This window comes from Anas acuta, chromosome 2, assembly GCF_963932015.1.
Source record: "Anas acuta chromosome 2, bAnaAcu1.1, whole genome shotgun sequence".
Lineage (NCBI taxonomy): Eukaryota > Metazoa > Chordata > Aves > Anseriformes > Anatidae > Anas > Anas acuta.
The window spans coordinates 59,643,738-59,668,337 of record NC_088980.1 but is presented as its reverse complement, the minus strand read 5'-3'; the positions used below and the strand labels follow the sequence as shown (position 1 = coordinate 59,668,337).

General features: G+C 45.3%; 1 protein-coding gene across 6 annotated transcripts in view; it reads left to right on the top strand.

Moving 5' to 3' along the window:
* Positions 1–11,065: 11,065 nt before the first annotated feature.
* CDK13 (cyclin dependent kinase 13) overlaps positions 11,066–24,600 on the top strand; it is a 51,778-nt gene continuing 38,243 nt past the window's right edge. For 5 of the 6 annotated variants that reach the window (XM_068674906.1, XM_068674905.1, XM_068674901.1 and 2 more), the window contains exons 1-2: positions 11,067–12,601; positions 22,865–23,470. In XM_068674906.1, the coding sequence (XP_068531007.1) occupies positions 11,367–12,601; positions 22,865–23,470 (1,841 nt within the window). In that variant the 5' untranslated portion in view covers positions 11,067–11,366. Of the gene's footprint in view, positions 12,602–22,864; positions 23,471–24,600 lie in introns of all 6 variants that reach the window. The other variant, XM_068674900.1, reaches the window with a different exon arrangement.

The window sequence follows — 24,600 nt, the reverse complement described above, 5'->3', positions numbered from 1 at the left end:
CTGGTTCCAACATGCTTGAGTGAGTCAAGGTCTTGGTACATTTGGGCAGGGCTCAGTATGCAGAGGAAACACATCCTGCATTAAGAAATGACATGATTATTCCGTACATCTGTGAACGAGGAACTTGACAATTTGAAAAGAGCCCTGTATGGTCTGCATGGACGCATACACCTTCTCAGCAGGAGGGCAGCATATACCTTCTCACCCAAAGCTAAGACTGCTTCAGCAATGGATACAGTTGATATCATCCAGTACAGTTTTAGCCTGACAGCTTTGGGAAGAATAAACAGATTGCTTTCCCGAAGTAGCTTGGGAAAAATAAATAAATAAATAAAGTGATTAAGAAGGTGTCTTCTCCTCATCAGGCAATAAGCCTGTTTTAGAAAGGACTTCTCATTTGCTGAAAAGCCAGAAAGCTCTACTCAGTTTGTTGCTAGTTAGCAATGTAGCCTAAAGAGAGGAAATGGAAGGCTGAAGGCATCGAAAAGATTTGTTTGTTTGTTTTGAGAGGAGTATTTAAAGAAGAAGATAAGAGATTAAAGAGGCAGGCATGCCTACTCTATAGGAAAAGCCTTAGGGTATCTTGTTTCTTTTTTCTCCTCATATCCAAACCAGGAAATTGTGCTGACAATTGCAGCCTAGAAGTTTTGCTTTCCTTTTCTAGATGCAAAAGGGTGAAGGTGAGTCATACTGGCTAATGATCACCATTCATGAGCATAGAATCATAGAATATCCCGAGTTGGACAGGACCCATAAGGATCATCGAGTCCAATTCCTGGCACCACACAGGTCTACCCAAAATTTTAGACCACGTAACTAAGTGCACACTTAAATGCTTCTTAAATTCAGACAGGCTTGGTGCAGTGACTGCTTCCCTGGGGAGCCTGTTCCAATGTGCGACCACCCTCTTGGTGAAGAACCTCTTCCTGATGTCCAGCCTAAACCTCCCCTGCCTCAGCTTAACACCATTCCCGCGAGCCCTATCACTGGTCACTAAGGAGAACAGACCGGTGCCTGCCCTTCCATTCCCCTTCATGAGGAAGTTGTAGACCGCGATGAGCCCCCCTCAGCCTCCTCTTCTCCAAGCTGAACAGGCCCAGTTACCTCAGCTACTCTTCATACGTCTTCCCCTCTAGGCCCTTCACCATCTTTGCATCCCTCCTCTGCACACTCTCCACCAGTTTCATGTCCTTTTCATACTGCGGTGCCCAGACCTGCACACAGTACTCAGGGTGAGGCCACACCAGCGCAGAGCAGAGTGGGACAATCACCTCCCTCGACTGACTAGCAATGCTGTGCTTGATGCACCCCAGGATACAGTTGACCCTCCTGGCTGCCAGGGCACACTGCTGGCTCATATTCAACTTGCAATCAACCACAACCCCCAGACCCCCGCTCTGTGGGGCTGCTCTCCAGCGTCTTGTCGCCCAGTCTGTATGTATAGCCAGGGTTGCCCCGTCCCAGGTGCAGGACCCAGCACTTGCCTTTGTTAAACTTCATGTGGTTGGTGATCTCCCAGCTCTCCAATCTGTCCAGATCTCTCTGCAAGGCCTTTCACCCTCAGCGGAGTCTACAACTCCTCCAGGTTTGATGTTTTCAGCAAATTTGCTCAAAACACCTTCTAGTCCTACATCCAAATTGTTTATAAAAACATTGAAGAGGACTGGTCCCAAAATGGAGCCTTGAGGGACCTCACTAGTGACCATCCGCCAGCCAGATGTGGCCCCTTTTACCACAACCCTTTCAGCCCTGCCCGTCAGCCAATTGCTCACCCATCGTATGACGTTTTTGTTTAGCTGTATGCTGGACATTTTGTCCAGCAGGATCCTATGGGAAACTGTGTCAAAAGCCTCACTGAAGTCCAAAAAAATCACATCAGCTGGTTTCCCTTGATCGACTAGATGGGGGATCTTATGGTAAAAGGAAATCAAATTTGTTAGGCAGGACCTACCCCTTGTGAACCCATGTTGGCTGGGACCAATGACTGCAGAGAAATGTTTCTCTCAAGTGTGCCCACTTCAGGCTCCAATCTCATTTTTTTGCTCAAGCAGAAAATCTGAACTTCATCCCAGCATGGAAAGTTTGGTACAATACGTTATTATAAAAGCCAAAATCCCAACAGAAATTAATTAGCTCTGAAGAGATACAATGGAAAAGTTCTTATTCAGGCTCCTACTACCACAGGCAACCACACTGCCCATCCATAAGCAATGAAACTTATAAACTGATCTAGTTCCATCCCTTACTGAGTTTCACCATTTGGTTTCTTCTACTAGCAGAGGACTGCAAAACCCCATGATCTTCTTGAATAAGAAACATACATTTCCAGACTGTGTTATGACAGTTTGTTTATGTACTACCTCTGTCCCTTAGAGCAAGTAGTTATTTCTAGGTGTTTTTCTCCGTTTCTACACTCAGACTAATTTTACAGACCAGTGTGACTTCCTCCTTGTCTTCGTCATGCTAGACTAACCATGCTCTGCCACTCTCCCCTGAACTTAGGATCTTGGTACCACTGGCAATCTTCATAGCCTTTTCTGTACCTGTTGAAAATTTATTCTTTGAATAACCAAAACAGATGCAGATGCAATGATCTGACAGTGACTTAAAGTAGGCATTAATCTCTCTCAACACTTTTGTAGCATACAGGTTGCATTAGCCATTTTCACCAGTAAATCTATTTGCCTCATGATCAGCAAACGCACAGGTCTTCATTGTTCTCTGTCTTTTCAAACAACAGAGTTCCCAGTTCACAGAAATGTTCTCCTGGTTGGAAAGAACAAACACGGAAATATTTAATCTGGCTAGCTCTTCTGCAGTACATTGGGAAGCTTGAATCGTTGCTTTTCAGTCACTAGACAGTCTTAGGGCAAGATAGAAACACGACTGCAGTCAAGAAATGGCAGAGGTATTAACTACAAAAAGATAGTACATTTAGACCTCAGACTACTTTTCTTAAATGGTTAGAAGAAATGCAAATGCATACAGTGTTTCAGGGAGTAAAAAGTCATGTCTTCTAAGACTACCGCACTAACCAGGAAAAAAAAAAAAAAAAAAAAAGCCCACTCAGATAATAAGCTAATTGAATTCAGGTCAGGTATTAGAGACACCACAAAAATTTTAATTTCTAGCTCTCTGTATGCTTGGGGGAATGGTACTATTCTTCTTACAAAAATAACAGGTTGACGCTGGAAGACTAGAAAGAAAACTTCAAAGAGGTCCAGATAATTATTGCTTCTCTGGAGGAAAAGAGTCACAGGTCATAGAGTGCTTTGGGTTGGAAGGCACCTTAAAGATCATCCAGTTCCACCCCCTGCCATGGATACCTTCCCTCCTTCCTCTCCCAGCCCCCAAACCCTGAGCAAAGATCCCTGCCAGATCAACAGACAAGCCCTGAAGAATTTTGCTCAAAAATAAAGATTGCCATGCTACTGAAAACCCTTCCTATCCCTCTTTCTTGATGGATTAATGGTTTGTTCAACACCAGAAAAAAAACGTTGCTAGGACTTTACACATCATGGAGACAAAGATAGACACAGAAACTTTTAAAAGGGAAGGAAAAAAGTACAACAACAAACTTAACAACAACAACAACAAAGCATGTAGTGCGGCTGCCTCCTTAGTGCAGGGCCAGCTCAGCATCAGTTTGTATCAACAACATCCCATCAGCAATGTTGGAGAGTTTCTCAGAACAGACTCAGTGTGCTTTTGCAGATCCAACAAACTGTTCAGGTAAAAAAAAAAAATAATAATAATAAAGTTGAGCTATAACAAGATGTTAAAAATAACCCCAGAGCTAGCTTTAGTTCTCTCCATGGGACAAGAGCTACAAAAGTTCATTTTCAAGAGCTGGCATCCGACTACGTTTGGAACTGATAGCGTTTTGGCTGCAGCTTTCCAGGTATGTTTTTTTTTTCCATTGTTTACCACCGTTTTCATCTGCTGAGTATATGATAACACCTTGCAAAATAACAGATACCTGCAAATACTCTTCCTATGGCATAAGGTTTCAGCTTGTTATGGAACAATGAAGTAAGAGCTGACCCCTTCAGAGTGCTGCTTCCCACTATTTTTGGCAGCAAACTGCCAAAATTTATCTTCCAATCTAACCTGATGCTCCTTTCCTCTCCTATTTACAGTTCACCACTAAGCCTTGTAAAAGCAACTTGTAATCCATCCTACATTTCCTGGCTCTTCAGGAAGCCAACAGTTAGCATTATGCCATCGGTGTCTTCAATGCTCCTGAAGGGGTTCATTCTCTGAAAGGAAATCTGTTTCAGATTTATGTCAGGAACCTATAGATTTCTAAAGGTTTTCACTGACAAATCTTGAGCCTCCATTGCCTGGTGGCTGAGAGCTGCCAACACTTACAGGACCACGTGTATTGGGTTTACATGGCAGGGGTTTGGTAACAGGGGGACTGCAAGGGAGGAAGTGGACGAGACTGGATGGGGGGAAGGTGTCTCTAGATTGCTTGTAGTTTCTTACTGCTCTAGTCTGTTGGTGATACGCAATCACATTAATCTCCCTGTGCTGAATCTGTTTTACCCATGACAGTAAGTGTTGAGTGATCTCCCTGTCCTTCTTTCCAGTCTTGAGCCCTTTCCATCCTACTTTCTCCCCTTCTTCCTTTGAGGAGAGGGAGTGAGAGTGGTTGTGGTGGAATTCAGCTGCCCAGCAGGGTAAAACCACCGCACTGCTGTTGACAAATCCTTCTGTAATCTGGCGTGGCCAATTTCCAGGCAGAATAAACTTGCTGTCATCAGAAGCTTAGCCTCATGTTAAGAAGCTTCTCTGAAAAGTCATGAGGCTCGCTGCACATGCAAAAACACCAGCCCACTGCTGCTAATCACACAGCTCTTCCAAATAATATATTCTTGCTCCAGAAATGCTAGTGAATGCTTGGGAGTAAATTGGAAATTGCAGCCTGGGTTCAATTGTCCAGGTCTGCCCTATGTAATTATCCACAGTCTCTACAACTGCCTCTGTGATACAGGGTTGTTGGTTTTCTGGGTTCTGCTTTTGTTTCCTTGTTTGCCAGCAGCCTGATGGGGTACTTGTTCTGCTGAGTGTGCTTGTGTGTGTGTCACCACATGCACTGGAGAACCTCTTCACAGCTGTTGAATATTCAGGTATACAACAAGTAGGAAAGGATATTGGCGAAGCCAAGAATGGCCTCCAGACCATTATGGAGAGAAAAGCTATTCCACCATAACCGCAGACCAAATCTGGAAGTACTGCATTTATCACAGTGGGGAAGAGACAAGACATGCTGCTGCTGACCCCTAAATTGTGCAGAATTTTCGTGATGCAGAGTGGGTTCATAAATAAACAGTTTAACAAACTATAAATGTAGTGTTGTCTATGTCATGGTAATCCTTCTGCGACAGTAACTTTCTCTCCTGAAATGGCAAGTGGGTCAGCTCTTTCCTTCACTGTCCTATGCGATGTTGTTGAAAAGGAGAAAAATGAATGAGCTGTTCTCCACAAGAGAAAATGTGAAGTGTGTGTGTGTGTTTAACTAGAGAAATATGCAATGAATGCTTTGATGATAGTGCTTGTAAGAAATGTGAATTGGAACAGAGAGATGATGGGTGGAGTAAAATGACATGCTTGTAAAAGAAGGCTTGCCAGAAGCGGATGACGTACAGACCTTAGGAGGAACACTTCAGCTGGGCTTTAGGAAAAGAGTGGAAGCCACTGCTGGCATTCAAGGTGTTGAAATACAACAGCGGAAAATAGGTTTTCTGCGTGTATGTTACATAGCAGATACATAACTACAATGTGTGTAGGCTAGCTAACACCAATTAGATAGCAAGGTGGCCAGAGGACTATTACAGCCTTAAGAGAAGGCAACACATTCTGTTTTTAAAGCACTTAGGATGGTGTTCAGGATGGTTTGGCAAATATGCCCAACAAAACCAAATCATCTAAAGAAAGCAGTGTTGTGTTTAAGTATAGGAAGTTGGGCGGCAGTTCCAGCCATGAAATTCATTGAAATCATGGAAAAGCAAAAGGTATTGAGAGCAGAAAACGTGAAGAATGAGCTTAGCACTTGATTAGATTCTGAGATTAGAGGTCAAGAAGTTGAAAGGAAAAATTGTAATGCACTAAATTGAAACTTTTAGTAGTGTAATACGGCAAAAACATGTTTATTTTCCAGGAAGTAATGAAATTGCTTTACTGTTCAGTGTTAAGGCCAGCTGACTGTTACAATGCATGCTTAGGCTTTTGTGCAGTGCTTTCCAGAGCTCCCTTTTCAGCTTGCCCAGCTTTCACTCCTTGATTGCATTGTGCATTTATTTTCTCCAGTGATTGTTTGAACCAAAGCAAGTCAGCACAGCAGATGAGCAATCATTTACCTGGCAAAGCCCTCCTGAGTAACATTAAACATTATAAATTCTAGCATGCATTCATTATTATAGGAGACCTAATCAGTCTGATTGAACTTCTTAATGCCTTGTGTGGCCATTCTCTGCTCTCATAGCCGAAGCCAAGCCATCAAAGAACCACCACAAGGCGGGCAAAGGGCAGTATGTCCCGGCCCTGAGGTGTGGGTTAGGCTTTGCAGCATCTCTGCTGGTCTACGCACTCTTTTAGGAAGGAATCAGGGCCAATGTTACCCATGAGAAAGGTTTGCTTGGAGTCTGATAGTGAATGGATTTGATTGTGTTTTGGATGTTTCTGTACACATTCCAAACTGAAGCAAGCAAAAAAGCAACCCTCCCCATGAGGTAGCTTCTGGTACAATTTGAAGTGCTGGCTGAGTCTTGAGAGAAACTGTAGAACTGCAATGGGGCAAAACCAAACTCCAACAAGCTGAGCTGCTCTGAAAGTGTTGAGATGGGTGTGGTGGTTTTACCCAGCTGGGCAGCTGAGCTCCACCGCAACTGCTCTCTCACTCCCCCTCCTCAAAGTGAAAGGGGGAGAAAATATGGTGGAAAGGGCTCAAGGCTTGAGATAAAGACAGGGAGAACACTCAGCAATTATCATCACAAACTTAGCGTAGGGTGATTAATGAAAGTTATTACCTATTACTAACAAGCTAGAGAAATGAGAAACTAAACAAACAAACAAACAAAAAACACTAAAAACACCTTTCCTCCCTTCCCCCCCCCCGCCCCACCTCCCTGAACAGCGGCAATGGGTACTGAACTGCTCCCACACGGCTCCGTACCACGGGGTCCATCCATCCCCCAGGAGCAAACTGCTCCAGCACGGGTCCCCCACTGGTGGCAGCTCCCCCCAGACCCCCTGCTCCTGCGTGGGCTCCTCTCCACGGGCTACAGCTCCAGCCCGGGGCCTGCTCCTGCGGGGGCTCTCCATGGGCCGCAGCCTCCTCCAGGCCACATCCACCTGCTCCACCGGGGGCTCCTCCACCCATGGGGGGGCTGCAGCATGGAGATCTGCTCCATGTGGGACCCATGGGCTGCAGGGGGACAGCCTGCTCCACCAGGGGCCTCTCCCTGCACAGGCTGCAGGGGAACTGCTGCTGCCTGCCTGGAGCACCTCCTGCCCTCCTGCTGCACTGACCCTGGGGGTTGCAGGGCTGGTGCTCACTCCTCGCTCTCCCAGCTGCTGTTGTGCAGCAGTTTGTTTGTTTTTTTTTTTTTCCCTTTCTTAAATTTCTCTCACAAAGGTGCAAACAACATTGTTCATTGGCTCAGCCCTGGGCAGCGGTAGGGCCCTTTGGAGCCTGCCAAAACTGGCCTTTATCTAACATGGGGCAGCTTCTGGATTCTTCTCACAGAAGCTACCTCTGCGACCAAAACCTTGCCACGTAAACCCAGTACAATGGGTGAGGAAACTGACGGGCTATGTGAAACAGGGAAGAATTGCTTTTCTCTGCATGGGATTACTGTTCTTTATGAGCGAACTGTTTGACAGGTAGAAACCATTTTGGGTTTCTAAAAACAATACCTTATGTTTCCCTGTTGTTTTTAAGTGTGTGCTTGATCTCAACCCAAAGCTTTATTACTGTGGAATATCCTGAGTGTTTCAGGCAATATTGGATGGATAAATCAATTTTATTCTGTCCCTGGTTCAACTGTCAGACTGGAAAAGTATATTACTGCATCTAGAAATAAGATTTCACCACACAGAAATTACTTGTTAGTTTAGTACTCCTGAAAAACGGTTTAAACGATTATCGTGATAATATTCCATGGAATTAATTAATGATACGAAATACGTGCAGATGATGCAAAACTGGGAGGAGCTGTTGACTTTCTCATGGGTAGAGAGGCCTTGCAGAGAGATCTTGACAAATTATGGCTGGGTAATCCCCAACAATATGAAGTTTAACAAGGCCAAATGCCAGATTCTGCAACGTTGGCTATATGCACAGGTTGGGCAACTGAATGTTGGAGAGCAGCCCCATGGAAAGGCATCTGGGGGTTCTGGTTGATTGCAAGTTGAATATGAGCCAACAGGGTGCCATGGCAGCCAGAAGGGCCAAACATGTCCAGGGCTACATTGAGGATGGCACCGCTAGCCTGTAAAGGGAAGGGACTGTCGTGCTCGGGCATGCGCTGGTGCGGCCTTACCTTCAGTACCGTGTGCAGTTTTGGGTGCCACAATGTAAGAAACACATAGAACTGTTATAGAGTGCCCAAAGGAGGGCTACAATGATGGTGAAGGGCGTAGAGGGCAAGATGTATGAGGAGTAGCTGAGGTCCCTTGGTTTGTTCAGCCCCGAGCAGAGCAGGCTGAGGGGAGGCCTCATGGTGGCCTGCAGCTCCCTCACGAGGGGAGCGGAGGGGCAGGCGCTGAGCTCTGCTCTCTGGAGACAGCGACAGGACCCGAGGGAACGGCATGGAGCTGGATCAAGGGAGGTTTGGGCTAGATATTTGGAAAAGGTTGTTCACTGAGTGGGTGTTTGGGCACTGGGACAGGCTCCCCAGGGAAGTGGTCATGGCACCGAGCCTGACAGAGTTCAAGAAGTGTTTGGACTCTCAAAGGGTTTGATTTATGGGTGGTGCTGTGGGGAGCCAGGAGTTGGACTCAATGATCTTTGTAGGTCCCTTCCAACTTGGATATTCTGTGATTCTGCGATTCTACGATGTGTTGTAGGTACGTACTAAGCTATGATAGGTATTGTCAGAAAACTTTTTTTTTTTTTTTTTTTATGTAGTAGATAGTATGAGTATAGCAGTAAGGTGAGTGTCCTCATCAGTGGTCTCTTCAGGATGTCTCCAGTGCTCAGGTGTCCAGTTGCACATCAAGGACATCCATGGCTCCCAGGCCGAAGGCCGAGCTCTGGGCCTAGTCCCCAGCCTGGCAGCCATTGCTCCTGCCAGCGTGGAGCAGCCATTTTCTGTCAGCATTTTCTCACGACAGTCAGGTTCCCTCCATCAGTGCTGCCATCAGGGGCGCCCCAGGAGCCGTGTGATGTCGCCACAGAGTCACTGTCACCCTATGGCCTCACAAAATGTAGCTGGCTCTAAGTGCCCTGAGTGTTGAGTCCTGCTGGAGGCATCTGAGACACCAAGGTCCTGCTGGCAGAATGTGAGAGGTTGAGGTGTTGCTGATGGCATGCAAGACATCAAGGCCCTTCTGATGGCATGCAAGACATCGAGGTCCTGCTGGTAGCACGAGACATCAATGTCCTGCTGGTAGAACACAAGATGTCCTGCAAGTGGCAACCAAGGGATGTGGACTGGAGGCTGCTGATAGTTGCCTGGCACCTGGACAGCCTCCTGCAGAGGACAAGCATCTCCACACTGGGGCAGCCACAGGCACCATGAGCCAGCCACCCCAGGAGCTGCCAGTGGAGACCTGGAGGGTTGAGACATGGGCCATCTACCTAGGCCCACTGACCGACACAGCTCGCCTGGACTTCTGCAGACACCATTTCTGCATGGAGCGCATCCAGCCCTGAGCTGCTGCCAGGGCCAACTACCCACTCTGCCTGGCCCTGCGGAAGGTTCCAACCCAGCACAGGGCTAGGGCTGCAACTTCTAGGGGCAGCTGTGATGGAGCCCATCCAGCTACCGATTCTGCAGCACCTCATCCGGGTGTAGGGAGCACAGGGAGCGCAGCCCGTCCATGCCCCACCAATGTGTGCGCTGCCTCTTATGGCACTGGGAGTGGATGGGCACAGACAGGCCTGGTCCTCATGTCATCAACCACAAGGACACCTCATGGCTTTGCTGGGCTTGGCAGGAGCCAGGGGCTGGATTTCTGCTTGCTGCAGCTCTGCTTCAGCCCTGGATTTAATCTGGGGCCTGCAAAGGACATAGCTCTTCTGTTAGTGCATGGTGGTGTTATGCGAGGCTAGGCAAACATGTGGCCAGGGCCTGCTCAAAGGGCAGGCACCACTTTGGTATTTCCTTGTGTTGTACATGAGTAGAAAATAGACTTGCTACCAGCTGGAATTAAAACTTTGTTAAATTACACTCGTGTAAAGATTACTAGCTGGGTCCAGTAATTTAGCTAGCTGCTGGAGAGGTCAGAGCTACTTCTTATTAGTTGTAGAGCACATCTTTCTATATGCTCATAGTTGGAAGGAACCTTCATTGCTAATAAAACTGACTTTATCCAAGAGCGGACTCCCAGCTGGGGGAAAGCAGTGCGCATTTCCCTGACCCTGGCAAGGTGATTCACATCGCGCTGCGGCTCAGACATAGTATTTCCAACTGAGAGCCGCCGAGAAACACATCAGCACGCTTCGTGTGACGAGGCAGAACGAAGGTGCTGCTGTTTTATCGTGCCTATGCCCCGCACGGGACAGGGACAGGGACGCCCTCAGCGCTGGGAGCGAGCCGGGCCGCATCCACCCCCCGCGCTGCCGGAAGCGCCATCTGCCCCCCCGCCCCGCGCCGCGCCATTAACAGGGGCGACGCTCTCGCGAGAGCGCGGCGGTGGGCGGGGCCGCGCCTCGCGAGAGCCGCTCGGAGCGGGGCAGCGAGGACGAGGAAGGAGGGGAGGGGAGCCGCGAAGGGGACGGGGCGAAATCTCGCGAGAGCGGGGCGGCGCGCCGGGCTCCGGGCATGCGGGCGAGAGCGGCGGCCGCGGCGCGCGATTGGCGGCGCGCGGCTCCCCCCCCGGCGCCGGCCCCGCGCATGCGCGGCGCGCCGCCGGGCCGTGTCCCCGGTGCGTGTGGCGGGGCGGTGCGCGGCGCGGCGCTGCGGGCCCGGCCGGCCGCGGGCACGGTAAGCGGGCGGGCAGCCGGCCGGCGGCTGGCGGCGGGAGGCGGCCGAGGAGCAGGAGCAGGAGCAGGAGGCCGAGGAGGGGGCCCGCTGCCCGGCGCCCGCCTGCCGCTGCGGCGGGAACGCGGCGCCGCGTCGCCATGGCGCCCTGAGCCCGGCGGCGGCCGAGTGGCAGCGCCGAGGCCGCGTCCCCGCCGCGGGCCGTGAGCGGGCCCCATGCCGAGCACCTCGGAGGCGGCGGCGGGCGGCGGCGGCGGCGGCAGCGGGGGGAGCCGGGGCTGGGCCGGCGGCGGCGGCGGGGCGGAGGCGGGCGGCGACAAGAAGCGGCTGCACCACCGGCGGCGGAAGCGCTTCGCGGCCCAGCCGCAGCCGCCCCCCCCGCCGCCGCCGCCGCCGCCCGCCCCGCACCCGCTGCTGTTCCCGCTGCTGCAGCCGCCCCTCCTGCAGCCGCCGCTCCTGCAGCCGCCGCTGCCGCCGCAGTCGCTGCTCTTCCTGGCGGCCACCGGCGCCTCGTCGTGCTGCGGGGACGGCGGGGAGCGGAAGCGGCCGCGGGGCAAACGGCGCTCGGGCTCCCGGCACAAGCGGCGGCGGGGCCGCGGCGGGGGCGGCGGCGGCGGCGGGGCGCAGGAGGCGGAGAAGCGGCGGGGCGGCGCGGGGCTCGGCACCCTGCTGGAGGAGTACGACGACGTGAGCTCCCAGTCCGAGGGGCTGGTGGGCGGCGGCGCGGCCGGAGCCGGCGGCGGCGGAGGAGGAGGAGGAGGAGGCAGCGGGGCGGGGAGCCCGGCCTCCTCCCCCGGCGGCAGGCAGCGGGGCGAGGCGGAGAGGAGCAGCCGGTCCCGCCGGGAGCACCGCAGCAGCAGCGGCCGCTCCAAGGAGCGGCACCGGGAGCACCGGCGGCGGGGCGACGACAAGCCGCAGGAGGGGGCGGCCTCCTCCAGCCGCGGGGGTGGCGAGGCCACCTCGTCGTCGTCCTCTTCCAAGTCCCGCAGCCGCCACAACCACACCGGCGGCCAGGACCGGGAGGGACTCAAGAGCAGCAGCAGCAGCGACCGCAGGAAGGGGTCCCTTGCCTCGCCTAGCAGCAGCAGGAAGGAGCGGGAGAGCAAAGCCCACCGCAGCCGGACTAAAGCGGCCAAGGAGCCGCCGTCGGCTTACAAGGACCCGCCGAAAGCCTACCGGGACGACAAGCCCGAGCCCAAAGCCTACCGGCGACAGCGCTCGTCCCCCAGCCCCGGACGGGATGACAGCCCCCCGCTTCACCGCTCGTCGCAGAGCCAGCGGAGCCGCAAGTCCCTCAGCCCCGTGGGCGGCCGCTCGCCCCTCAGCCCCTACAGCCGCCGCCGCTCCCCCAGCTACAGCAGGCACAGCTCCTACGAGCGTGGCGGGGATGTGTCGCCCAGTCCCTACAGCAGCTGGCGGAGGTCACGGAGCCCCTACAGCCCCGTTATCCGGTGAGTGCGGGGTGAGGGAGGCTCTACGGGTAAAGGAGGGGAGCAGAGGCCAGGGCTGGGCCCGAGGGCAGGCTGGAGAGGCTTGCAGCTGGCAATAAAAGGCCTCCCTCTTGCTGCCAGAGAGCTGTGTGGAAAGGGAACTGGGCCTCATACAAAGATCGGCCTGTCCTGCCCTGCCCTGCCATGGGGAGAGGGAGGCGCGGGTGATGGTGACACTCCTGCCGCTGGTTCCTCCCTGTCAGAGACCCTGCATAGCTGGCAGAGGAGCCTGCCAGGGCTGGAGCCCAAGAGGGCACTTTCAAGTGAGAATGACCCAATGAAAACATTTCTTGGAGGACAAATTTTCCAGAGGTCCGATTTTGGTTTTAAGTCTTACGACATATGGTTATTCTCAGGTACATCCTTATTCTACCTCCTATACCCCTAAAGAAGAGGATGCATTTTAAACATATTTTTGTCGATTTACTTCCTACTAGTCTAAAGAGGAACCAAGCTGATGGGTAATTCACGTTACTAGTGTTTCTGGTTCGTTTTAGAGGCCTGTAGAAAGATTCAGACTTGATTTCAGTAGGAAAATGAGCCAATGTCAAGTTTTGCTAAATTGCCTCTGTGTTTTACACAGCTTATGAAAATTCACCTGAGCTTGTTTCACAGTACTTGTTATTTGGTGTGTGCTTGAAAATTATTTTCTTAGTGGGGACAAAGAATGTGAAGGTTGGTGTTTCTGTGACTTTCTGAGTTTCACATAGAGCAGAAACGGGGACTGTATCTCTATAATCAGAATTAAAGCACTTGAAAATATTTTCGCTTACAGCAAAACCACTGGGAATGTAAAGTATTTGGTTAGTATGTTTTTAGCATTGAAAATTCTAATTTCCCACATTGAAACTTTACTGTTGCCCTGTTGTTTATGAGCTTGCTTACATTCACATCTGGGCTTAGATTTCAAATGTATTGGGTGATATGTTGGCAAGAAATTTGTTTGCAATGTGTTACCCGGTAGGTTGTCTGAGAACTATTCTCTAGTGTTTCTAATACATCAGTTACCATTTGGGGTGGGTATCCTTTGATGATGCCCAAGTTGTTCCTATTTTTTGCTGGCTGTTGGTAATGTCTGCTGTCTGGGGTGCACATCCTGTGCTGTTCATAGAATGAAGTAACAAAACTGTGCCCTGTTTTGTTCAGAGGTGCAAAACAAAGGTGCCTTTGGAGGAAAGAAAGAAAAAGTGGTTGTTTTAAGGTAGGGTTGTATGGAAAAATGTTAACAATAGGGTGTTTCAAGCAGAGAGCACTGAGTGCTCTAAAAAAGAGCACTCTGTTGTTGCTCCATGGAGCCTGTTCCAAGTTGTTAAGGATACTTTTGCAGGATGATTTGAATAATAGAATAGCAGGAATGTTACTGGAATATTTGGATTTAACCACTCCACAGAATATTTTCTGTAGATGTTTTTGTCTTGGAGTAAGAAAGCCGAATAATATCAGAGCTGCATGCACAAGGTTTGTGCTTCCGAGTAGCCATGTTAGCCAGACTGACAGTCCCATTAATTTGGGATCCCATCTGATGTGCTGGCTGATGCTGCTGTAGCAGCAGGTACAGAAGGTCTTGTAGGGTGCTGTTACAGGGCAGAGTTCTGTAGGTGTTCTTTGTTTACTTTTTCCTTCGGGTAGGGGACCTGTGGTTTGAAATGTGAGTTTGTTTCCTCATTTTTGTATTGTCTTTGTCATAAGCGTGTAAATCTTCCTCGAGTTACAGGTCTGCTTTCAGGAGTTAGCTTTGTGACTTCACTCCTTCCTTCCTACAGTTAAACTGGAATTTGCATCCCGCCTTTATCTGGGTACAGAGAAATCGTTTTGTTAACTAATTCAGATTGTCAGGTTTATTGGAGAGGGATCGGAATGGCTGAGAGAAAGAAGTTGTTTCATATAGAAGGCTAGGTCAGTCTGTCCTAATGTGGCATTAATTTTTAAAATGTCATTTCCACAGAAAAAGAAGGAAAACAAAAGCACGAGGATAAGCTTTGTTGTTCATAATGTTTGCCTCTTGTGGAGAAACGCAAGTTACTGTTTCTTTGCTGTCATGCAGCTCCTGCGCATTACGTGCGTTGTGGTGGTGCTTGGGAAATAAAGATGGAAGATAATGAACTGATCGGTTTAGCCCTTCAAAACTGTCATTGTTGTTTTTATTGCTTAACTTTCTGGTACTGCACCTAAAATGCTGAAAATTGTTGCTGTGTTGCTTAGATAATGGTATAGCAGCCTTAGACCTGTTAGAATATGATTTCATGAAGGCAAGAGCTTTGTACAGCACCTGTCTGCTTGATCTGGATGATTTAAGGATGTAATTCTGGGCTTGTGTCCAGCTGTAATGGTGTCAAGACAGTAAGAACTTCGTATGTTACTAAGCATTGCAGCCTTGTTCTTTTCAATCTCTTTCATATATGAATCTCCAATAATGTTATATTAATTATTGAGTTATTTTGGGATGCAGAAAATGAGAATGAAGTGGTTCTAGCAAGCCTGAAGAACTCGAGTGTCTGGAGCCCTGATTTTTTCATCTCTGAGTTGCTTAGGGAGAAAGTTCCAGTAAACAGTAGAAGAGAAACAAGTGAAGTCAGTGCCACTCATTTCAATTCCTGGTTTTCTGGAGCAGCAGTAACAATGAAATTAATGCGAGTTACCAGTTCTGATTGCAGTAGTGATGGGCTGGTATCTTTCGACGGTGTTGCCTGGAGATTGCTTCTGAACAGAATCAAAGACACTAAATACGTGTTTTGTGCTTGGAAAATTATCTTTGAATGGGAGACTAATTGCCTTTGCCATTATAATCGCAATAAACATCTATGTTTTGGGCAAACTGATTGGTTGAGCTCGTTCCACTTGCTGGACAAAACTTTTTTTACTTGCTGCTGGTGGATTTGTAGTATGTTTTCTTGTGGACTGTAGCAGAGTTGTTCTGAAGCAGTGTGTGCATATCTCCAGAATGGGAATTCTTCCATAATATGAAAAGCATGAGGAGGTTATTTCCCTACTGAGAAGTGGACTTGATTTTTATTAAACTTAGGGATTTTTTTTTTTAATAAGAAAACACCAAGATCAACAAAACAAACAGTCTCTTTTTTTTTGAAACTGGCTTACGATGAAATTGTAGGGGGAGAGCTATTTATTTTTTTTTGTAACTTCAGTCAGGTCATATGCTATGTGATCACACATTTAATTCAGCTAGTTGTATAGATGAGTAATTGCGTTTTTCCAAATGTGGATACACCTACCCATCTGCCTGGGATAAAAGTAAGTAGGTGGGGCACCACTAGCGTAGTACTATGGTGCGCATGGATGTTGCTTGGAGGAAAAATAGAAGTTTGCTTCTCCTACTGGTACTACAGAGCCATCTCTTTCTACAGCTGTCGCTAGTCTGTAGCAGCGAGGATCTGAAACATGCATCATTTCTGCGATAAACCGAGACGAGTGTAGGGAAAGTGGTAAAATAGACATTAAACTGGTAAATCTCCACTTTGTGGAGAAACCATGGTTTCGTACGCTGTACAAAAATAGCTTTGCAGCCAGTGATTTTGATACTTTGAGATTTAAAGCAGTAGGAGAGGTTTTCGGATGTTTTTTTCCTCTTGTGCGGTGAAAAGAGATTTTCTGTATAAAACCCTTTAATCTTGTTTAGTAAAACTGTATTTTGCAAAATTTTAATGTGGAACTACATATTTTCCCTGTTGGAATAGCAATTACTTGCAGTGCATTTGAGGCCCTCGCTCTAGTACATATTTTGAAATTAAGACCTCTTCTTACTTGGCAGTGGACTTTACCTTGTGCTAACTGTGATGATGTGCCTTTCATCTTCCTTCTTGCTCCTTTTTTTTCCCTTATCATGGGAAGCAACATCATTTGAAGAAAAAGAAAAAAAGCAAAAATTACAATGTGTAATAGAATTTGAGTTGATTTTTTGTGAGTTGATTTCTTTGTGTGCAGAGCTCTTGTCTGAGGACACTGGGCTATAAAGCAGATTTAAAAACCAAAATTGTATTCATTTTCGGTATTCCCATGCTGCATGTGTTGGAGAGCAGAGATTTACAGTTTGACTCTGTAAAGCAGGTTATGTGGTCTTCGTGTGCGAAGCAGAATAGGTGGTTGGTTGATTGCGGAGCTACTTGGAATATAACCCTGCACCAAGGGCTCAAGAAAATAAACAAAATGAATTAAAAAGATACGAAGTGAGAGTGCTAATGATGTTTTGGCTTAAAGAAGTGAATCGCGCATTGGCCTGCTACTGCAACATGGCAAAGCTGTACTGTGAGCTGCAATGTTTTTGTCAAGGTGGTTTATGTTACTGCGTGATTATAAACGTCTTGGAAGATCTGTGGTGAAGCCAATTGATTAAATTTAGGTCTCCCCTTTAAAATGCACTCTGACCTTACCATGAACTGGAAGCTGGCAGTGCGCGCTCGGTAGCGCAACATTCGCTGCCTGTTGGTGATACACCTGGGCTACAGCATGTTTTAACCTCCTTTGGTTCTGTTTGCTTGCTTGTTATTCCCCTCTTATTCTGATGAATCCCTTTGTGTTAGGTTTTGTCTAAAAGTAAGCAAACATAGGACAAAAATCAGTTTCATTGTTCAGCTCTGCAGACCCTGATACCTTTCAAGTGTAATATTGTTTGTGTGTAGGTAATGCATGTAGCTGACTACTGGCATGCTCCTGAAGCAGTTAAGAAGAGGGTTTCAAGTTTACAAACAGAAGATAACATATTTGTTCTGATTTGCTAATCAAATTTAGGGGTCGGTTTGTTTGTTTTTAATAGATGTGTGGGGGTGGAATGGGGAAGAGAGGAGCACATAGGAAAATAGCATGACAAGAAATGTTCAAGCTAAGTGAGACCCACGTTCTTGGAAACCTGAGGTGTTAATTATTTGTTAATTTTCATAACACTTATGAAAAATGTTTTCATAAATGTCCACTATTTTTTTCCATTCATTTTCCTTTCTCTTTCAGATATCAAGATAGTAAAATGTAGGCCTTTAAGATTTCAGTTGCTGGTTGGAGTAGTTTCACAGTCTGCCTGAAAATGTGATGTTCCATTAACAGACATTTCTTGTTAAAGTTCACGAAGGAATATACTGTTTGATAACTGATAAGTTAACTAATGAAATGCAATAGTATGTTTTATTGCAGGAAGGAGGAGCATTGTGACAGCTTGGAAACTTGTAACTGATAATACTTTGATATCTGAAATATGTTCTTATACAGTGAATAAGTGCATTGTATTAAGCAACAACAATTTTTTCTTTATTTCCTAGAGGAAAACAAATCTCTGCCTTCTTTTTTATTGTGAAAAATGGAGGAAAAGTGAGGCTGAGTTTTGGGTTGGGAATGAATCCCTTACTAGTGCTGCCCTCCTTTGTTTCTTTAAACCTGCTTCTTCTCCTACATGCTTTCTAGATAACATCTTGATTTTTTTTCTGGTTTCATGTTTTTATCTAGACATAATATTGTGTAATTACGTCAATTTCCCTTTGCAGCTAATGTAGTTGTGCTCCTAGTCTCCTTTGTTGCTGTCTCCAGGGAAGGAAAAAAGCAGCTCTATGTAAGGAACTTCGTTCTGCTGCTGACTAGTCCTGCTGATACTTACAGGTTTTCTTATTTATTTATTTTCCGCTGTATGTAAAACATGCTGGAATGGGAATATGGGTCAGAAGTAGCTTTATGAGAGTGGTGAAGTTTGGCAGTTACCCCCTTTGCGGGGATGGAGGCCTGTGCGAGGTGAATCCAAGGCACTTGTGGAAGGCTGTTGATAGCCAAACATGGTGGCAGAGGCACTTGTAAACAAGGTGGGACTGCTGAGTGCAAACTGAAAGAAATGTGACCTGGAAAAGTGGCTCCCTACTTGTTTCCTCCCGCATACATTGCCAGCAGATGCTGGTGCTCTTGGCTTGGGAGGTTTGGATGCAGTCCTGGCAATTAGGACGTGTCTGATCTCTCCAGAGAAGATGGGTGAAGATGCCTGCATTGTTTTGCTGGATTTGTTTGCTGTTTGCAACACAGTTCTGCGTGTTTGGAGCCTCTGTCCTGGTGTTCTTGGTTACTGTGTTGAAAACAAACTGTCCTAACTAAGGACTAAATAATTGGTAGCAAATAAATGTCAGGTAAGGCATTTTATGTGTGTGCGTATGCATGCATGAGCGTTTCCTAGAAGTCTGGTGGAAGATTTAGAGAGTATTTCAGATGTCTCTGCTAGTGTTTTCTCAGGGTCCCAGTAAAACGTTAGTGTCTCGTTAAAATGGCAGGCACTGGCTATTGTGTCAGCCCATTGCTGTGCTGCTGTCGCTTCATCTTTTATTTCTAATGAGCGCTAGCTCTGAAGAGCACAAGTTGGCTGGCTTTACATATAGGGCAGTATTTCTCCACTCTGAGCCCTGTGTGTGCTTCTGAGGGAAAGCTTGTAAATGTCTGCTGTTTTGCTTTTGTGCCATTTTTATAGATGGAAACTTGTACACAAGTTTTGTCTAGCCTAGGAGATTCTCTTGAGACTTTTGAATGAATGCTTATGGCAGTGATAGTCAAATATCTGAAAAGATCATTAAATGTAGGAAGACGTGAAGTTTTATCAATGTGACTGGGATAACCAGAGCTTCGACAAAGCTGACTTTTACTTAAGGTTCAGCATTTGTCTGTTCAGTTGCAAGTGTTTGTGTTTCCTGCCACTCCTGCATTGAGCCTAGAAGACAAGGTACAGCAAGACATTGTTGCAAAGGTCCTTGGGATGCCGATGGAGGAGCTGGTTTATTATTAGCCCAGACATGCATTACGTAATGCAATGTTAAAAAAAAAAAAATAATTGCTGACATAAATCATCAAAAAATTTTTGGAAAAATCAAACCAGTGCAGAGGCTGTGCTCAGCGTATTTCAAAACCTCGTTCTGATCTGATGTTAAGGGCTGTAGTATGCAGTGGGACTGAAACTTATATAATTGAGTGCAGGAGACTTTGGTCTTTCCTTCTGGATGCAGTGCTGATATGAGAACGTTACGCCGTTGTCTGTTGTGGCAGGAAACCTGGGGAAGGGAATAGTTGGGTGTTTTTGTGCTGAGCTTGTATAAATCTATGTTCGTGTCCCAGGCTATCTTGGCTGATATTGGTAAAATATGTATGTGGAGCCACTGTCAGTGCTTGACTTGACTGCACGTTTCTTTTTGAAGCCGGTATAAAGATTTAAGATACTTGTTCCTTAGCTTTTCAAAACTGTCTCTTCCTCACCAAAACATTGGGAACTGACCAGGCGAGCGTTTGTAGTTACTGTGTTTTGAACAGATTTTCCCATTTCATCCTTAGTTGTGATTTAAATGAATGTGTTTTATTTGGGACTGAAGTGGAAGAGGAAACAGCCTTATGATCAGACAAGGTGTCTAAAGAACTGCAATGTTTTAATCTGCTGCTTCTCTTTTCAAGTGAATGTGAAATTACGCCTGTATTTTTTGATTGTTGACATAGATTACTTGCTTTATTTTAGGCACTTTTCTAAAAATAAATAAATGTAAGAAAACAACAAAAACCACAAATCATACTTGTGAAAGGAACAGACTTATTTAACCCCCCCAGGGCATGCTTTGCGTTAAAACTCGAACACAGATGAGGCGAGTTGCAGCGAGGTCTCTGAAGGTGGAGGAGTGTGTTCTGTAGGTACAGGGAGCAAGTTTCAGTTCAAAGGAGCTAATCCGGGAACAAGATGTGCAAGTGTTTTCCAAGATGGGGCAGTGACGTTCTTTGAAATGACGCATCATTTATACAAGGCAGCTCAGGACTCGCAGGGCCTATTAGCTTGCACTTGATGCTGGAGAAATTGAATTATCCTGATTCTACAGCCAGTATAGATCGGCAAGCACCACACATCAGTTGGGGGTAATAATTCCTCTCAGAAGATGAGATAGCAGGATGGATGAAGAGAGCTCTGACCTAGCACTTGAAGTGTGTTTATTATTTGCATATCTTCAGCCCTCCTTTTGTTTCCTGCTGCCTCATCACAACTTCATATTATGGAACTTTAAAAAAAAAAAAAAAATTGTTTCACTTTTGCCAAGCCTCTGAAAACTTTTTGAGCCTAAAATACGGTACATAAACTTCCCAAGTAACAACGAGAAAAAGAACTTCAGTGGCTTCTTTCATAATGGAGCAGAAATTAGTTTTCAGGAGAATTTTTCTGACCAATATTGTGATTTTTTTATTGGCTTTTAATGGAGATGGGCTTTATGAGCTGTTTTTATTGGGCTGTGATTGTCATTTAAATGACAAGGCCTAAGTAAATGACTGAATATTTAGTGTCAGAAAGTGGAATAGAAGGGATCAAAGCATCCAGTTATCCAGAAGCCAAACACTACTTTGTCCATTCTTTCACTAAAACCTATACCAAGTGTCTTTTTATTTTCTTTCTTTAGTTGATCACCAAACCTCAGTTAAAAATTCTCCCCCCAAAAATGCAGAATTCATTTTTTTGTTTAATATTTACTTTATCTGTAATTTATTTCAATTACTTTGTTATTGTGTAGTTCCAGAAAATTCTGTAAACCTGTCCCTGATGTAGGATTGAGCTGTGTCAGTTTTCTAGAATTGCCCTCACATGAGCTTTGAATTTTTTAAAGGTCTCTGTAGCTGTTTGGATCAATCTCAGTTTCATCTATAAAATTTTGAAGTTTTTGATAGAGTACACAGTGTGCACCTAGACTTTTTTTTAATCACTCCTATGTAATCTCAATTGTCTTAATGATTTTTTTCTGTTGTTCAGGAAAAAAGTTTGAAGAGGCATTTTTTTAATGCTGGAAAAGTGCGTACACTTGGAAACTAGCAGATACTGCTCATAAAGTAGAAATGTTTTATACTATCTTAAACATTTGTTCAGTTGAAGCAATGGAATGTGATTTCATATGTTAATAATTAAAACTGCATTCATTTGTTACCGAAATATGGATTTGACACAGTGGTGATTAGATGTGACCATAATGATTGTAGTTAGATTTATTCTTGTTTGGTTTAAACTTTTGGAAAGTTAAATACGGTGATGCCGTCTTTTGATCTCTGAAGTTCCTAGAGCTCCAGAAAGTCTTATTTTTACTACTGTTTGATACTTTTTTTTTGTCTAGCTAATGGAAACAATTTCATTTATCCTGATTTAATTTTATTCTTCCCTGCAAGTGAGGTACCCAAGAAAAACAGATTTCCAGCAGACCTGAATGAAGATAATACTTGTAAATATAATGAATGCCTTTGCTATTTTTAGTATGGTATAATGAATTTAAAAAATGTGTCGTATCTTTGTATTGAAGCACCAGTCTTGGCTACTTGTTCGCATGCCCCTCATCTCAATTAGTTTCTTCCTTTTTGCTTTTCTGTGGACTACAACTAGTGGTAAAATTAATATATCCCTTTGAAGATCTGAATTAAAAATATTTTCTATCAACTGGTATTTTTTGCACAGTTTGTTTTTACAGTTGTTAGGATACTTCCATTCCTCCCCTACTGCCATTCGAGGTTGTTTTCCTGCTATGATTTTGTAGACAGCTTAGATAAAATCTTCTCCCTGTTCTGTTAGGCTTTTTATTCTGTTGCAGGTGTAGCATAGAGCTACTCATGGATTATGTTTGCTTCTCAGTAGATAGAACAAAAAAATACTGGGTGCTTTCTTCTCAGGGAGAGCAGGGAAGTATTCATTTAAATTTTGAAAAAACAAAACACAAAAACTAAGGTTTATTGCATGGAGATTCTACAGTTGCTTCCTTCAGTGTTGTGTTTAGCTGCTTCTTGTTATGTTGTAACATTAATTTCATTTTGTTGAATTTTGGTTGTGTAGGCAGCTGTATTTTTCTAAAATCTTGCATATACTGAAGTTGGCAGCACAAGTAGTATAACATCAGATCTTTAAAGGAAAACAGTGTTTCTGCTAAGTACTGAGGAAAAGGAAACTTATTTGTCTTACACTATATTATTAGCCCTATAGTGTAGTATTTTGCAGTTCTTTATCGGGAGAAACTGTATCTAAGAGATTTTTAATGTTTTCTAGCAACCTGTTTTGATACAGAATCTGGATTTATGTTATTTTTAAACTTTTTTTTTTTTTAAGTTCTGTCTTTCCTATTTTGTAGTTTTGTTTATTCTGTAAACATGGTGCTAGTGGTTGGTTTAAAAAGAGTACTTTATCAGAACTGCAGACACACTGAGAGAAAAGTTGGACTAATTTTCAAGTGATTAAATTTTACTTTTCTGAAACAGGAGATCAGCAAAATCTCGAAGCAGAAGTCCGTACTCATCAAGGCATTCAAGGTCTCGTAGCAGACACAGGTTGTCCAGATCCAGAAGTCGCCATTCGAGTATCTCTCCTAGTACATTGACTCTGAAGAGTAGCCTGGCTGCTGAGCTGAACAAAAACAAAAAAGCAAGAGCTGCTGAGGCAGCTAAAGCCAGTGCTAAAGCTTCCAACACTTCAACACCTACCAAGGGAAACACTGACACTGCTGCAAGCGCACCTCAAGTGAACAATGTAAAGGACCTGAAGAAAATAAAAGTTGAGCATACACCTTCTCCTACAAGCAGTGCAAATTTGAAGAATGACAAGGCAAAAGCAAAGGCCCCACTTCCGGAAACTAAAGGAGAAAATAATTTAATTGCAGACAAAAATACTAAACAGAAAACTGCAGCAGTAAAAGAGAATAAAACAACTGTTGTAAAACAGCAGCCGGTCACTGTAAAAGAGAAAACCAAACCGAGTACACCGAGTGTAGTAACCAAGGAGAAGGATCGCACTGTTGCACTACCAACCTCCACACTGCCACCCTTGCCTTTGCCTCCCACGCTGCCTGAAGATAAAGACAATGATAGGTGAGTTGTGTCATAGCTTTGCTTTGGGGGGTTGTCTGTTGGCTTTATTTATTTATTTTTCCTTTGCAAAAGGTACATGTAATTCTGTTTGCTGGGTGAGGGTGCTGAAGTAATTTGTTCTTGCTCTTCAGTTAAGGTGGCAGTTACTGGTGAACTGAAGGAATGAGATGTTTAAAATTATTTCATCAACTGTTTTTTGAAAAGAAAGGTTTAGCCTAGGAGGAGTCTTTCAATGAAAAATACACTAGAGATGATTTAAAATTGCTGGTACATAATAGCTTTGGGAATAATGTGTGCAAAATTCAGGATTTCAAGTTCAGCACAAATGTGGGTATCATTCTGGGGAAAAGATGAATTCAGTACCGATATCTGAAGGTCTTAAAAAAAAAAAAAAAAAAAAATGTTTGTGGTAAAGATTCTCTTCCATTTGTATGGCAATTATTTTCCTAAAATCATAGATGTGTGTTATTTTCATGTTATTTATTTCGGAGATCAGTATTCTTTATGTATAAGTGAAGTGAGGTTCGTGGATTGTAATCTGTGCTGACTTTGAAGCATAAAAATTGGACTGTAGTGAAGAAAGTCAGGTCTGTATTCCAAATGTCGCCTGAGTTTAAAGCTACATTGAGTCTCTTTGTTGTCCTTACAGAGAATACTTGCTGTGGTTTGTGTTGGAAAACGATGTTATTGGGCTGTAATCGACCATTTTTCTTTGGTTTTGGTGATGAAATTGAAAAAAGTTGCTTTTGGTATTACTTATTTTATTACTGGTCTCTGACGTGTATAGGAGAGAGCAACTTCCCACAGCAAGCAAAGCAGTTTCTGTGCATTGAAGTAATAAGTGATTTAAGTTCGATAGATGTGTAAACAAGACTGTGAAAGAAATTCAAGACATACTGAAATACTTTATTTCATATTCTGTATCTGTGAAAGTAGTCTGTTTTCTCTTGCTCTTCGTAAATCGTAGTATTTAGTAAAAGTTGTTATAACTAGTGGTGTAAATGCTTCTCTGTCTTTGCCAGCAATTTAATGCACTGGTAAACATTCGGATGCAGAGGGCTTGGTGAGTAAATATAACTTCAGAAGGTATTAGATTTTTCTTAGAAGAGAAATTGTTTCTTGCCCTTCAG